At 40.6% G+C, this 15,856-nt stretch overlaps 1 protein-coding gene across 1 annotated transcript in view; it reads left to right on the top strand.

Annotated features, from left to right (window-relative positions):
• LOC127633579 (suppressor of cytokine signaling 5-like) overlaps positions 1-12,585 on the top strand; it is a 29,188-nt gene extending 16,603 nt beyond the window's left edge. Inside the window, exon 2 of the mRNA XM_052112789.1 lies at positions 9,976-12,585. Within this exon, the coding sequence (XP_051968749.1) occupies positions 9,995-11,581 (1,587 nt within the window). The 5' untranslated portion in view covers positions 9,976-9,994 and the 3' untranslated portion in view covers positions 11,582-12,585. The remainder of the gene's footprint in view (positions 1-9,975) is intronic.
• The last annotated feature ends 3,271 nt before the right edge of the window (positions 12,586-15,856 follow it).

Here is a 15,856-nt window from a genome sequence, read left to right on the forward strand (position 1 = left end):
AAAGAAATTCATATAGGTTTGTAACATGTAAATAATTACAGAATTTTCATTTTTACTGATGGGGATGGTTCACCCAAAATGAATGCAGAGAACAAAGATTTTTAGAACAATATATTAGCTCTGTTACAATGCAACTGAATGGCGGCCAGAACTTGGAAGCTCCAAAAAGCACATACAAGTAATCCATATCTCCAGAAGTGATATGAGAAACGGATAAATAAGTCCTTTCTTAATATGTATCTCCACCTTTGGTCAGCCCCAACCAGTAGGTGTCAATATACACAAAGAATGCAAATTATGAAAAACAAAATAAAAAGAATGTGAAAGTGGAGATTAAAGGCCATGATATACTTCTGGAGAAGTTCTTCATTCTTCATTCAGGGGTAAAAAAAAGAATAGCTTTGGCAATTTAGTGCTAGACACCTCATCCTTTTCCTTGCTTTATCCAAATGTGTCTCTGATGTTTCTCCACAGGGAAAAAAACAAAACTTAATTTTGGCTAGGTATGGTTTGAAATGTCACACCCATTCATTCTACAGTTTCTTTTGAAGTTTATCCGCTGGAGTCTTATAGATAAAGTTTATTCTGCATTTATATGCTTTTGAATCTTCAAAGTTCTGACCACCATTCACTTGCATTGAATGGACCTACAGAGCTGAGATATTCTTCTATAAATCTTTGTTTGTGTTCAGCAGAGGAAAGAAAGTCATACACATTTAGGATAACATGAAGGTGAGTAGTTAATGAGTTTGTGACAAGCCTAAAACAATTTTGGCATAATCTTTTGTGTCTTAATCTGCATGGTTACACCCCACCCCTGATCTGTCTTTGAATCCATACTGACAAAATCAGCAATTGGTATCAGCCTTGCAAGTTGATAATTGGTCCATCTCAAATTTGTAGTCAGTTCACACATGAAACCCAGCGACCTCTAAAAACATGACACTCATACTCTTCCTCTGCCATCTGAGAGAAGGTGAATAATGCACTGTAGCTCCTTATCCCACATGACCTACATTCTGTCGATGAACTAGTATTAAGTATTTATGGCCGTTTTCTCTCATTCAGGCTCCTCTTGTGGCATATTTCACTTTAAATAATTTAAAGTCTTGGTTTTGATTGTGCTCAAATTAATGCAAAGACGTACTTTGACAGTTCAGTTATTGTGGCTGCTTTTTTTAATAAGTACTATATTGATTTTAGATTACTTTGCAGAGCTTTCGTGGAGTTGTATTATAGCAGTGTAATTTCCAATTACTATATATAATATATGCTTATTATTTTGTTACAAAACACATGCACACATACATACGTGTGTGTGTGTGTGTGTGTGTGTGTGTGTGTTATAACAAAATCATTAAGATTTAATAAAATATTTTCTTTCTGGCACATCTAAAAAATACATTGCTAAAAATGTTTTTGTGGAGCCAATAAAAATGTTAGCATAGTAAATCCAAATGTAAACTAGGCCAGCAGAAAAAAAAAATCCTTGTTTTTTTAGCCCTGCTTCAACTTTGGTTTTCTGCGACTGGATGCACTTGAGTTTTTCTGCTTGCTTGATGTGTTCATTGGTGGAAAGTTCATCCTGTGCAAAGACAGGGTAGCCAGAGTACATGTGCTCAATAAAGAAGCTAGTTTTTCTGGGCACATGCTGTCCTTGATCTCATGAATTACCTGGAGGGGTTCACTCCTTTCCTATATTTTGCTGACTCGCCATTGGACTGTTTTGTCAGTTCACAGCAAAAAAATAAAAACGAACAAACAAAAAACAAACCGTGTGTGTACATTGACATTGTACATTTATGTTAGCTAAAAACTACTTATTAGTTATAAGCTGTTTATTGGGAGGCCTGGGTAGCTTGGCGAGTATTGACACTGACTACCACCCCTGGAGTCGCAAGTTCAAATCCTGGGTGTGCTGAGTGACTCCAGCCAGGTCTACTAAGCAACCAAATTGACCCGGTTGCTTGGGAGAGTAGAGTCACATGGGATAACACCTTGTGGTTGCTATAGTGTGCGTGCGTGCGGCAGAGAATAGCGTGGGCCTCCACATGCACTACGTCTCCACATTAACACGCTCAACAAGCCACATTATAAGATGTGCAGATTGACGTCTCTGGCGTAGAGGCATCTGAGATTCGTCTTCCGCCACCCGGATTGAGGCGAGTTACTATACCACCACGAGGACCTATTGGGCATTCCAAACTGGGGAGAATTTTTTATTTAGCTCAAGCACAAATTTGTGATGTCCAAGCAGAGCTTGTGAGTTTGTTTTGTTTTATTAAAACCAAATTAAAGGCTTTTTTTTGTTTTTTGGAGGCTGTACATTGAATAAGAGAGACACTATTTACAGAACTCCTACAAAACCTAGCTGTTGACTGCTCTGCTGTGGATGGTCAGAAAAAGGCAGGCCCAGACCAGCATTGTACCTCCGCTCACAGCAGCAGATTGACTGGGAGCAGTTCCATGAGTTCATTTTTAGCGCTGGCCTAGAGTTGCTGAGAGTCTGCCTGGCAACACTTTAATCACTTAGGCCCTGGTTACACCTGGCAGTAACATCCGTCTTGGGTGATCCAATTGCAAGTAATCAGCTGACAAAGATTGCCATTTTCACCTGGTATTTACCTGCTTTTCATTGATGCCTCTGATTGTGTGACTACTATACATCCCTTAGTATGTCACTGTCTCACAGCTGGTACTTCCTGAGTATTTTAAATTCCTGATGATTTTCATGACTTTTGGTTCTCTCAGTGGATCTCTGTGCAATCTTCAGTCGAAGCAGAACATCACATTAAAATACTCTTGATGGTGTTTCCCACACTACTATTTACTGTACTGCTTCTGAATAAACAGCCCAAGTATGCCCAGCAATCTGACTCGCTTACTGAATGCAACTCAGTATTTTCGTCATATCTTGAAATATCGAAATAAACTAAGAATTGTTATGTTATGCTTAAAGCTGATTACATAGCTGCACTATGTAAGATTTTTTTGGTTAAAATTTATAAATTGCCATTATTGATTTGAGTACATAAACAACCAGTGTTCAAAACAATGTTCTTACCTTACCCTGATTAACTACGGTTAGCCTATAAAATTATTTGTATTTTGAGCTGTGAGGTTCCAGTTGTGCTCATACATCCTTGTCTCATTATGTCATGACCATAAGAAAGAAGAGCCGGCTGTCTATTTCCCATGTAAACAGTAGATGGCGGTAATGCACTGTTTTATTTTGTGAGTAGCCTTTAAAAAGAAAAAAATAATTACAGTTCAGTTCAGGACAGCATCGCAACAGTCTGGATGGATGTTTATCTGTTATCTGTTCAGCAAAGTTGTTTACCTGCTTTAATGCTTGGATATCAGAATCTGCTTTATTGCCAAGTATGCTTCACATACAAGGAATTTGTCTTTGTGACAGGAGCTTCCAGTGCACAACAATACAAAACAGCAAGGAGCCATAAATAATAATAATAATAAATAAATAAAAATGTAATAGAAATAAGTGTGTATGTATGTCTATATTAAGGCTGTAACGATATGCAATATGAAATCGAAATCGCGATACGCAGGTCCACGATCCTGTATCGAGATGTGAAAAGGCAGAATCGCGATCGACACACCCCTTCCAACTCTCAGATTTATCCTTCCTGTCCAGATCCAATGCTACCACATCTTTAAATTACTATTAGTATTATTTGAAGTTAACATTATAAAATACGTAGACCTACACCACAAAACTAGTTGAGGATAAATTAAAAATTTATAAATTTAATTTTATCTGTAAGCGTCCTCCAATTGCATGTGCTACATTAACCTTTTTTCATGTGACGCGTCACGCGAGCTAGTTGAAGAACGTGAGGAAACATGGGAACAAACCCAGACATCGCGGACCCTCCTAATACTTTTAAGTCAGCAGTATGGCAACATTTCGACTACCGGTGGAGAACAAGGATGGCAATCGTGTTGTCGACAAGACCCACACAATTTGCCGTAAGTGTTTCAAGAAGCTTCCCCAACCGGCCGGCAACACAACCAACATGCAGATGCATATCTTAAGGCACCATCCCGACATCAGTTTAGCTCGTCCACAGAAAACAACCCAACAGCAGCAGCCTACACTGCCTAGTTTATTCCAAGCAAAGTTTCCAGCCAATTCAGATCGAGCACAAAAAATTACTGATGCAATTGGAATTTTGATGTCACTGGATATGCGCCCCTTTTCGGTAGTTGAAAACGAGGGATTCAAGTATTTACTTAGTGTGCTCGAGCCCCGTTATGCATTACCAAGCCGGGCGCATTTCTCTCAAAATGTGCTACCAAAACTTCTGGAGAAAACAAAGTCTAAGGTGGAGGAAGGGTTGAGTACTGCTGAATCCATCGCAATCACCACCGATGGATGGACGTCCCGTGCCACAGACAGCTATATGACCATAACCGCACACTATATTACAGGCCGATTGGCAAATAGCAAACCCCGTCCTCCAAACACGCGCTGTTTATGAGAGCCATACAAGCGACCATTTATCGGAAATACTTAAAGAGGCTGTGATAGATTGGAAAATCAGCAGAACAAACGTTCCCGTGACAACAGACAACGCCAGAAATATTGCCAATGCTGTCGAAGCGGCCGGATTTTCACCGCATATACCATGCTTTGCTCACACTGTTAATCTGGCTGCGCAGAGAGGGATGGGCGTTCACCACATGTCCCGACTCCTCGGCAGTGTGAGGAAAGTGGTCACGTTTTTCCACCGCAGCACAACAGCTGCAGCTGTGTTGAAGGAGAAACAGGTGATGCTACAGCTGCCCTTACACAAGCTGGTCCAGGATGTGGCTACTAGGTGGAACTCAAGCCACGACATGCTCGAACGCTACCTTGAGCAGCAGGCTGCTGTTTTCTCTACATTAACAGACAAGAGTGTCAAGAAGAACATTAAAGACATCGTCACTCTGTCTGATGATGATGTGAAACTAGCTGAGGACGTGGTGCAGGTTCTTAAACCTTTGAAAACTGTGACTACCCTCATGAGCACTGAGCAGATGCCAACTATTTCAATGATCGTGCCATTGAAACACAGAATCCTGGCCTCCATGAAGCACAGTGTCTCTGACTCAACAGTAGTGAAAGACATCAAAGCTGCTATTGCACATGACTTTGAGGACAGATACCCTGATTCGGATAGGGCACTAATTCAGTTTCTTCATATGAGCACTGTACTTGACCCCCGTTTCAAATCTCTACCTTTCCTTGATGAGACCACCCATGACACAATCTTCAAGAGTCTGACTGAGAGAATTCTGGAAGATTGTTCACAGACTGTTCAGGTATTTGATTATTTAATATATTAATATTTAAACAAAGTGCTGTGTAAATCAGTTAGGCCTATTTAATTAAAGTCAGTATTTATTTTAAAGTCAGTATTTAAATATAGTCAGATAAAAAATACTTAACTTTATTAAACTAACTTTATTCGTGTAATTGTCCTGGATTTCATATCCTCCATTGTATCTAACATTATGTTGCAATTGTTCAGACTGTTCAGGTATTTGATTGTTTAATATTAATATATAAAAAAAGTGCTGTAATCAGTTAGCTTATTTAATTAAGTCGTATTTAAATATAGTCAGATAATACTTCTTTATTAAACTAACTTATTTGTGTAATTGTCCTGATTCTATCTCCATTGTATCTAACATTATGTTGCAATTGTAATGGATTTGTCTGTTAGCCCGCTCAAGAGCATCAGACAGCCTCAACTGCGTCCTCCTCCAGCCAAAAAAGCACCAATGATGGCTGAACTGTTTGGAGACTTCTTTCCAATGGAACAGGCATCGTCATCATCCAAGCCTTTGTCTGCAGTGGTGGATGAGGAGGTGCAGCATTACAGAGCAGTGCAGAGCCTCTCATTGGAGTCAAATCCACTTATGTGGTGGAAGGACAACCAGAACCAGTTCCCCATTTAGCCAAGTTGGCTAAAATGTACCTTGGAATCCCAGCCACATCTGTCCCCAGTGAGAGAGTGTTTTCCACTGCAGGGGACATTGTCACAGCACAGAGAGCAAGCCTCTCACCAGACAATGTGGACATGATGGTGTTTCTGAAGAAGAATTTTCAACTCCCTTAAATCAAATCCACAACGAGTTTGGTTTTCTTAAGAGAAAGAAGTTGTTTATTTGTTTAATGTTTACTTACTTGATTTGTGGTTTACAGCACAGACAGTAAGCCTCAGTTACCTCAGTGTGAAAAAACAGAAACCATTTAATTTTCTTTGTAAATGTAAGATTGATTGAAGAAGACTTTTCAACATGCTTGAATCATCTCCTCTATGGACTTTAGTGCTGTTTGTTTTTCAACAGTATTTTGTTACAAAGAAAACAGAAGTGTTATAGCTTTGGCTATATAATTTATTTTACTTAGGTATATTGTTAATAATTTGCATAGTTAATATTGTTATTTGGTGTTCAGTTTATACAGGTTTTTCAAATGTTATTTAATAAAAATATATATTTTTCCTCAAAATATCTTTTGAACTGTTTTGTCCCCACCCCTCCGCCACCCTGCCCCGCCATCCCATATCGAGGTTTGTATCATATCGTGGGTCAAAAATCGTGATACGAACCGAATCGTGGGTTTGACTAAAAGACTAAACTGTGTATTGCGCATAATTATTGCTATCAGCAGCGCCTGTGGCAGGTTGATGTCAATGTGGGTCTCCCACTTCATGTCCTAAGAGATGGTAGTGCCCAGGAACCTGAATGACTCCACTGCTGCCACAGTTCATAATGGGGTGTTCCTCCTAAAGTCCACAATCATCTCCACTGTTTTGAGCATGTTCAGCTCAAGATTGTTTTGACTACACCAGACAGATAGCGGTTTAACCTCCCTTCTGTATGCAGACTCATCATCATCTCTGATGAGGCCGATGACAGTGGTGTCATCTGCAAACTTCAGGTGCTTGACAGAGGGGTCCTTGGTGATGAAGTCATAGGTGTAGAGGTAGAAGAGTAGTGGGGAGACCACACATACCTGGGGGACACCAGTGCTGATTGTACAGGTGCTGGAAGTGAATTTCCCCTGTCTCACAAGCTGCTGCCTGTCCATCAGAAAGCTGCTAATCCACTTTCAGATAGACGTGGGAACAGAGAGCTGGTGTCGTTTAGTCTATAGTCTTTAGAGTATAGCTGGGATGATGATGTTGAAAGCCGAACTTATGTCCACAAAAAGGATCCTTTTTATATGTCCCTGGTCTGCCCAGATATTGCAGGATATGATGCAATACCAGGTCTGTAGTCATTAAGTCCTGTGATTTTTATTTCAATGCTCCAGTGATCTAAGATCTGTGTGAAGATGGGGGGCCAGCTGGTTAGCACAGGATCTAAGACACGCAGGTCAAACTTCATCGACAGAGCGGCTGTGGGGTGTGAGATTGTGCCTTTCAAATCTACTGTAGAACACAGTTAGGTCATCAGCCAGTTGTTGGTCCACCACGGGGTTGGGGGTAGGAGTCCTGTAATTTGTTTCATGCCACTCCACACTGATGCAGGGTCGTTAGCTGAAAACTTGTTTTTCAGCTTCTCAGAGTATCTTCTTTTACCCACACTGATTCCCTTATTCAGCGTGTTCCTGGCCTGATTGTACAGTACTTTATCCCCATCCCTGTATGCATCCTCTTTGGCCTGATGAAGCTCCTTGAGCTCTGCTGTAAACCATGGTTTGTCGTTGTTGAACCGTAAATAAGTCATAGTAACACATCATATATCAGTTTCTGTGAGGATATATGCATTAACAATATCTATGAGCTCGTCCAGGTCGGTGGCTCAAAAACACTCCAATCCGTGCAAGTAAAGCTGACTTGTAGTTCCGGCTCTGCTTCATTGGTCCATCTTTACAGTCCTTACTACTGGCTTGGCTGATTTTAATTTCTGTCTGTAGGTTGGAGAAAGATGAACCAGACAGTGCTTAGATAGGGACAGAGCGATATGCATCCTTTATTGTTGTGTAGCAGTGATCCAATATGTTCCTGTCTCTGGTTGGGCATGTAATGCGCTGTTTGTATTTGGACAGGTCACGTGTGAGATTTGCTTTGTTAAAATCCCCAAGAATAATAATAACAGTGTCCAGATAGTGTCGTTCTGTGATCTGATCAGCCAGCTGTTGCAGCACTGCATTCACGCACACGGGTGATGGAATATAAACACTCGCCAGAATAAATTAGGAAAACATCTGCAGCATGTAGAACAGCTTACAGTTAATAAAGAGCGCTTCCAAATTAGGACAGCACATCTTCTTTAACGTTTCTACATCTGTACACCAACTTTCATTGATGTAAATAATAACAATGTTCCACCGCCTCTTATTTTCCCCATTAAATCCACGATGAGATGTGCTCTGAACAGCTGAATGTCCAGCAGATGTAATGCGCTGTCCGGAATGGCTTCAGGTTTCTGTGAAGCACAAGGCAGCAGAGTTTGAAAAGTCCTTGTTTGTAAGGGTGAAGAGATGTAGTTTGTCCATTTTGTTAGGAAGAGAGTGAAGACTCGCTAGATGAATGTTCGCCAGTGCTGTTCGAAAGCCCTTCCGATGGAGCTTGACCAGCGCACCTGCCCGTCTCCCTCGCCTGCGTCTCTTGAACAGCAAAGCTGCACCTCTGACCTCAAGTGTCCAGCAAAGCATCCGAATATTCAAAAACCGGGAAAAGATTGTCTGGTATTTTCTGCCAAATGTTCAGCAGTTCGTCCCTGGTAAAAATGACTGGAAAAAGATTACTAAACACAGGACAAACAAAAACTTCAAAAGAATGGGAGCACTCCAACAAGGTGGCCATCCGCGGCGCCATCTTGATGTAACAACATGATGTTGTCTGGTAGGGTTGTTGAAGCTAGTATTGCTTTTCAAGCTTGTATGAATCGAACTATACTCGTGTGTTAACCGATAGCAATGTATCTACATTGTCGGGGGGTGTTACTGTGACATGTTTACAAGTTTTTATGTCTTCTGAAATTGACTTGCATTTTTAAGCATATTATTTTCATGTTTAATAAACTATATTTTATCCCTATCATTATTGAATATTAATTTTATGTTTTTAGATTACTGTTATTGTGTGTATTCATAGACATACTATTTTAGTATTACGGTTCACTTGCATTATCAGCTGAGGCTGTCCAATATAATATAAAAATAATAAAGTCTTCATTTGAACTCGTATCAGCCATATCATGAGCATCACCCCTTAAATTGATAATTGTAGTACAATACAAACATTAATAGTAGATAAAACACTTGAATTTTTTTTTTTATTTACTGGTAGTGATTTAAGGTGATTGAGTCCCCTGTTCTTTATGCAAAAGTGCTTTGAGTGTAGTGTCAGAAAAAGGCTATAAGTGTAATATTCATTCATTCAAAAAATGTAAAAAAGAGTGTTGGTTATCTTCATCAAAGCAAGTAACATTTTAGTTTTAAAGTTTAATTGTATAACAATAATCAACATAAAAATACCACTTTATGACTCCGGCTCTGAATATCTCCAGTCATGATCACACACAGGCGATGTCTAGGTAAGGTCAAATCATGAGATTCATTCGCGCAGACGAGCAGTGCCGAAACACTTAAAATTGCTTGCACTAGAGAGCACAAAGCCTAGCTTTAAGGCTAGTGATCCTCTTATCATGATTTAGTTTTTTTGACTGGTTTCTTAGACATTTCTAGTTAAAGATACACATTATTTTAGTTGTAATAAGTAGTATTTTATAAAAATGAATAAATATGAAATATTGAGAAAAAAACCTTTAATAATTATATATAGCTATTACAAATTATTGTATTCAATTGTCTGACTCTGTGCTACGTTAAAACACACTCCTTTTGAAAAAATTACATTTAAATGTGTTTATATATTGTTATATTTGTTCTTTTGAAATGCTACTTTCATAATCATGCTCTAATGTAAAGCTTACTTTGTTTTTTTCCCCCAGGTCCAGGTGCCCCCACCTAATGGAGAAGGTTGGCAAGGTGTGGAGCAACCTGAAGAGGGGATGTCAATCCCTGATCCACCCAGAGGGGGGCACCAGTGTTGAATCACCCCCACAGCTTCAACCACAAGCAGACACAATATGCCACAATGTGGAAAAGGCCCAGGGAGACAGCACACCGGAGGCTCCTAGTCCCTCTGGCATTGTTGCAGCACTCCCTCTAGTGGCATGGAGGACCAGTGGAAGTGTGGCACGACAGGGCCATAACTGTGTAGCGGATATGCCCCAGATACTAGAGATCACAGTTGAGCAGGACACTGAAGATGCTCGTGCCCCCCTGGGATCCCGCAGGGACTCTTATTCACGTCACGCACCGTGGAGCGGAAAGAAGAGACACTCGTGTTCCACTAAAGCTCAGGGTTCGCTGGAGACCACAGATCGCCAATCGGGACGATCTCGGCGCAGGCATGGGATTGGTAGAAGTCAGGAAGATCTAGAGCCAGGGGCAACACGCTCACTACGCCAGCAAATTCATGATACAGTGGGCCTGTGCCTCCCATTGCGCTCATCCTCTCAAAGCTCCCACCTTCCACCGCCCAAACGTAAGATCCAAATCACTGAGCTCATGCTGGAGACATGCCCCTTTGCACCGGGATCAGACCTTGCCCGAAAATGGCATCTTATTAAACAGCACACAGCACCAGTCATATTGATGCCAGTGGAGTCATTCTCAGATGCCTGTGGTGCTAGTTGTGCATCACCAGAAGATGAGGAGGAACGTTTGAGAGAAAGAAGGCGGCTAAGCATTGAGGAGGGTGTGGACCCACCCCCAGATGCCCAGATCCACACTGTGGAGGCCATCAAGGCCCCTCTAACTTCTCTTTATAAGCTGGCACCTAAGCTGACCCATGGAATGGGTGAGGCCCTAAGTGACAGCCAGGGAGCAATGGCAGTTAACTGTGACTCTGAGGATGATGACACCACCACTCTCTGCTTGCAAGCTCGCAGGCCCAAACAGCGGCATGCTTCAGCAGAGGGCCATCTGGGTGGCAAGCAGCCAGGGCCTTGGAAAGTACACACCCAGATCGACTACATCCACTGCCTGGTTCCAGATCTCCTACGTGTCACGGCACTGCCCTGCTACTGGGGTGTTATGGACCGTTATGAGGCCGAAGCGCTGCTGGATGGTCGGCCCGAGGGCACTTTTCTGCTTCGTGACTCAGCTCAAGAAGACTACCTGTTTTCTGTTAGCTTCCGCCGCTACGGTCGTTCGCTGCATGCACGCATCGAGCAGTGGAATCACAACTTCAGCTTTGACGCACACGACCCCTGTGTGTTCCACGCAGCCACCGTCACAGCACTATTGGAGCACTACAAGGACCCTAGCGCTTGCATGTTCTTCGAGCCGCTTCTCACCGTGCCTCTGCACAGGACCTTCCCTTTTGGTCTGCAAAGCCTGGCTCGAGCCGCCATTTGCCAGGGGATCACCTACGATGGCATCGGGGCACTGCCACTGCCCCCTGCTTTACAGGACTACCTCACGGTGTATCATTATAAGCAGAGGGTGCGGGTACGCTGGCTTGAGAGGGAGCCAATCAAGGCCAAGTGAAGCATGGCAGCATACTTCCCAACTTTCTAACCGGAGTAGTCCATTCAGCACTTTGCAGAGGTGGCGAAATTACGTTTTTTTTTGGCAAGGAAGGGTTTTGATGTTTGAGGATGTAGGTATGGAAAGAGGGACCTGAAACTGAACACAATATATAAGCTTCTATTTAGTGGTCGACCGATATATTGCAGAGACCGATAAATCAGCCGATATTCTGACTTGTTTAAATTGGCGGCATTGGCAGAATAATTTTCCCTTCTGGCAGATATTTTTTATTTTATTTTTTTAGCGCACCGCCTGCTTGCATGTGGAGTGACTGAGACATGTAAACAACCAGTCATGGTTCATTTTGTTGTTACGTGCCATCATGTTACTACAATAATAGACTGGTGTGCAACACAGTCTCATTTAAATGATCCACATATCGGAGCCACTGAAGACACGCTTGAGCTCATGTTGTTAAAGTGCTCTTCCGTTTCATTCTCCCTCTCCTCAACAGTTCCATGTAACTTTAACTATCTTGCCTCTGATCTTGTTTAAACCGACGTAATAAACCAACCTGACACAACTTCAACAGATCTAGCATCCTGTGGAGCAATCATAAATCTTCCTCTGAAGCACATATTCTAACAATCTATACTCAACAGTTCCCTGTAACTTTTCTAATGATAAAAGGCATATATAAATAAAGCGTGTATTATATTCTGTTTGCAAATATGCATTTATTTTGTTTAAACAGATGTCATTCATGAACCTCATGAAAATCCAGTGTTTTCTTTAGGGATGCACTGATACCACTTTTTCTCTTCCGATTCAGATATTGGAAATCTCCGTATCGGCCGATTCGATACGGTGTTGTTTTTTTGCGTAATCAGTTTAGAATATCTTTACATTATTGTCTGGAACTAATTGGGAGTACTCTTTAATATGTTAAGAAACACAACTCTTAACTACACATTATTTCAATATAAATGTATAGCTTAAGAAAAACTTTATTATTAACTAGTATACTGGATTATGTAGTAGCAAAATTAACAGTAATTCCAGTATAAGTCATCATTAGAGGAGTGTTTTTTTTTTTTGTTGTTTGTTTGTTTTTTTTTTTCATAATATTTTTCAACTTGTATCTGGATTTTTAAAGGATTCAGAACTCTTTTTTTTTTAATTTAGTTGCAAGACATTAGTCCACTTTTCATTCACACAGTTTGGAACCCATTCAAATTAAATATTATTATAATTTGTAAACTAATAATAATATATTATAATAGTAATATATCTCAATCGTGTACCTTTCACTTTTAAACCCTCACCCTTTATTTTGACATTCTACTTTTTCCAGGAAGTCCTTTATGTGTTTGTAGGCAAGTTCACAGTAGTTTAATTCGCTTCTTATTCAAATTCTGGTAAAAATGCACCTCTGGTGCCGCTATTTTAAGTGCTGAGATGTTGTTTGTGAGTAGCGCTCAAATATTGCTCACCGCTTGAAGGCTAAAAATAGCCGAGAGTGTGTGTGTAATCCGAGAAGTGCCATTCACTGATGCGCTGGAGCTGCGCATGCATTTAATATATTTACTTATAAAACACAGCCTTTTGTGATTCACAGAGCTATTGCACGTCTTCAAGTGGCTTTGAATAAAATGCACGAGTCAAATTAACTACTTAAACTATTTTATTGGTTCTTTTTATGTAATTTTTTGATTTTGACAGTAACGAACATGACTAACATGGTATCGGATTTGATCGGGGGTCATCAGACCGATACCAATCCATTTAAAAACGTCAGTATCAGAGCCGATCCAGGTACCGGATTGGTGCATCCCTAGTTTTCTTTTCATCGATCACTCATCTAATATCTTCCTCTGAATCTCGTATTCCATCAGCCAGAATCACAAACTTCAGGATCAAAAGTTCCTCTAATTCACAAATCATGATGGTCACTCTGTGACAGTCCAAGTAGTTAATCCAGGCTGTTTAAACTGTCAGGAGATTGAGTCTCGTGCTGGATCCGCACGAGCGTGTGAGTGCAACTTCAAGGCTGCATCCGAAAACAGAAAATCCTGCCTTTTGGAGTATGTATATGGAGGCACAATGAAAATAAGGTGCTTTTCCAACTGTTCGGAGTCCAGTTTCCTTAAGTGTTCCATTCATTCAAAACAGATGTCAGTTAAGCCATTAACTGATTGGGCAGCAAGATAGCAAGTCAGCTGCCTACATTTTCAGATGCAGCCCAATCTAAAAGTGCATCACGTGTGCTAAAAATAAATGTCTTATTCACTATGCACTGTATGTACAATTGGTTTGATTCAATATTTTTTTCAAGTAAATGCGATTGCTAACGTGGACATGCCACCCATGGTTGCTGCACTACTGTGTGTACTGTTATTTCCTCCTTCCTGATATATTAACAATTTCTTCATGTGCAAACAAATTACTAAAATTTGATGACTAACCAGAAATCTGAAGAAACGGTTATTTACCATTTAAAATAATTTAGGTTTTGTGTGAAATTTAGTAAACATAGTGCTAATTAAGAGTATTATTATTATTTTAGCAATTTTATGTTTGTTATATACTATATTAAATGGTGTGATATATCGGCATTGTATCAGCCTATAGGACACCCTGCTCTCTGGATATCGGCATTGGCCAATAAAAAACACTTATCGGTCGACCACTACTTATATTGTTTTTTGTTATCACTCTAACAAAGAAATGCATATACAGTTAAAAGTGGCTCTCCAGTGTGCACATTTCACTACAGCTTCTGGACTAGGCTGACGCAGCAGAGGTCTTAATGCTAGTGTATACTTTGTTTTTCTGGTTGTAATTACATCTTGTGCACATTTGAGTGCTATAGCCTTGCAAATTATACTTTTTGACCATGACTTTTTGACTGTACAGACGCGTTCAACGCATGCGCAGTACAACTGATACTCTATAAGACAGCCAATGCCAGGGGACAGTGGAGGATGGATATGTGATGGCGCGCTCAGACGTGAACTGTCCACGTGCCTAGAACAACCTGCCTACATGCACACTGTACGAGCATACTGTTGACGAAATTTGCGATAATTGCACTGTGCGCAAGATGAAGCGCCACGTGGAAAACTGAGGTAAACTTTGGCCTTTTAGTCTCACTTTTCCCTCCCTCAATTCCCATGGCCTTACTCAAAGAAAACAAGGGGGCTGCACTTCTACAAGATGTTTTCATGCCCCTTTCAAACATTCTATTGACTGCTTGGCATTGTGGTTTCACCTTGTTATTTCAGTTGTGCTACCAATTCACTTCCCTGTCTGCCCTTAATTCCCTTGCATTTAAATTGCATTAATTATTTTGATCAAAGTAATATTGTTGACACATTTTGATGAGAGGGGCTTCTTTTTTTCTAGCTTCTTACATCATCCTTAGCTTTCATGGTGCTCTGTCAGAAGTTCCCATGGAAACATTTTGTGCTCATTCCATGGTTGGAGGCATTCTAGAGTAGGAAATAAAAGTGTTTTGTCCTGCTCATAAAGAACAAGGCAGAAAGATACATGAAAGATGGATTGACTTGCAGTGGAGAGAAGGGCTGTTTGATGTTCTGCTTCCTTAACACTTCCGGAAAGTGATAAGGACGACGATGCACAACCTGTCAAAATAGTTACTCACTTTCTGCATTCTGTTTTTGTCGAAATGTTTTGTAATCATTAATTCCTACCACTAATTGCACAGGGGGATATCGTCATTTTATTTTTTTGGTGAATGGTCTGTCAGTGCCCTGGAAATTGGGCACTGATTAAGAGCACTTTAACTTAAATGTGCTTATGTTAGGAGAAGCAACAGAGGCAATACATAAAACCTGCTACACTGGGACCATTGATATTAGATAAACACTCTCCTTTATAAAAAAAAACTAAAACCCCCCCCAAAAAAACCACTATGCTCACTTCGTCAAAGCCACATTGCTCTTGAGAGTAATTTATGACCCCCATCAGTGCCACTGGATTATGTCATGCTGGCTTGTTGTGGGAGGCCTGCTTGATTCTGGAATGATTTTAGTAGTTAATCGTTCTGGATCAGTTCAGAGACCGTAATTAGCAATTACTTGAATTAATTTACTAAAATAGAGAGATTTGATGGTGAGAGAGGAAAAGACCCTATGTATAATGTCATTAGACACGTGTAACTCTTGTGCCGTTTTCTCCTCCATTTTGTCCCAACATCCACACCGTGTAAAAAGACCCAGTCACTAAATTCACACAAAAATAAAAATCCTGTCATCATTTACTTAACGTGCA

Source organism: Xyrauchen texanus, chromosome 40, assembly GCF_025860055.1.
Source record: "Xyrauchen texanus isolate HMW12.3.18 chromosome 40, RBS_HiC_50CHRs, whole genome shotgun sequence".
Classification (NCBI taxonomy): Eukaryota; Metazoa; Chordata; class Actinopteri; order Cypriniformes; family Catostomidae; genus Xyrauchen; species Xyrauchen texanus.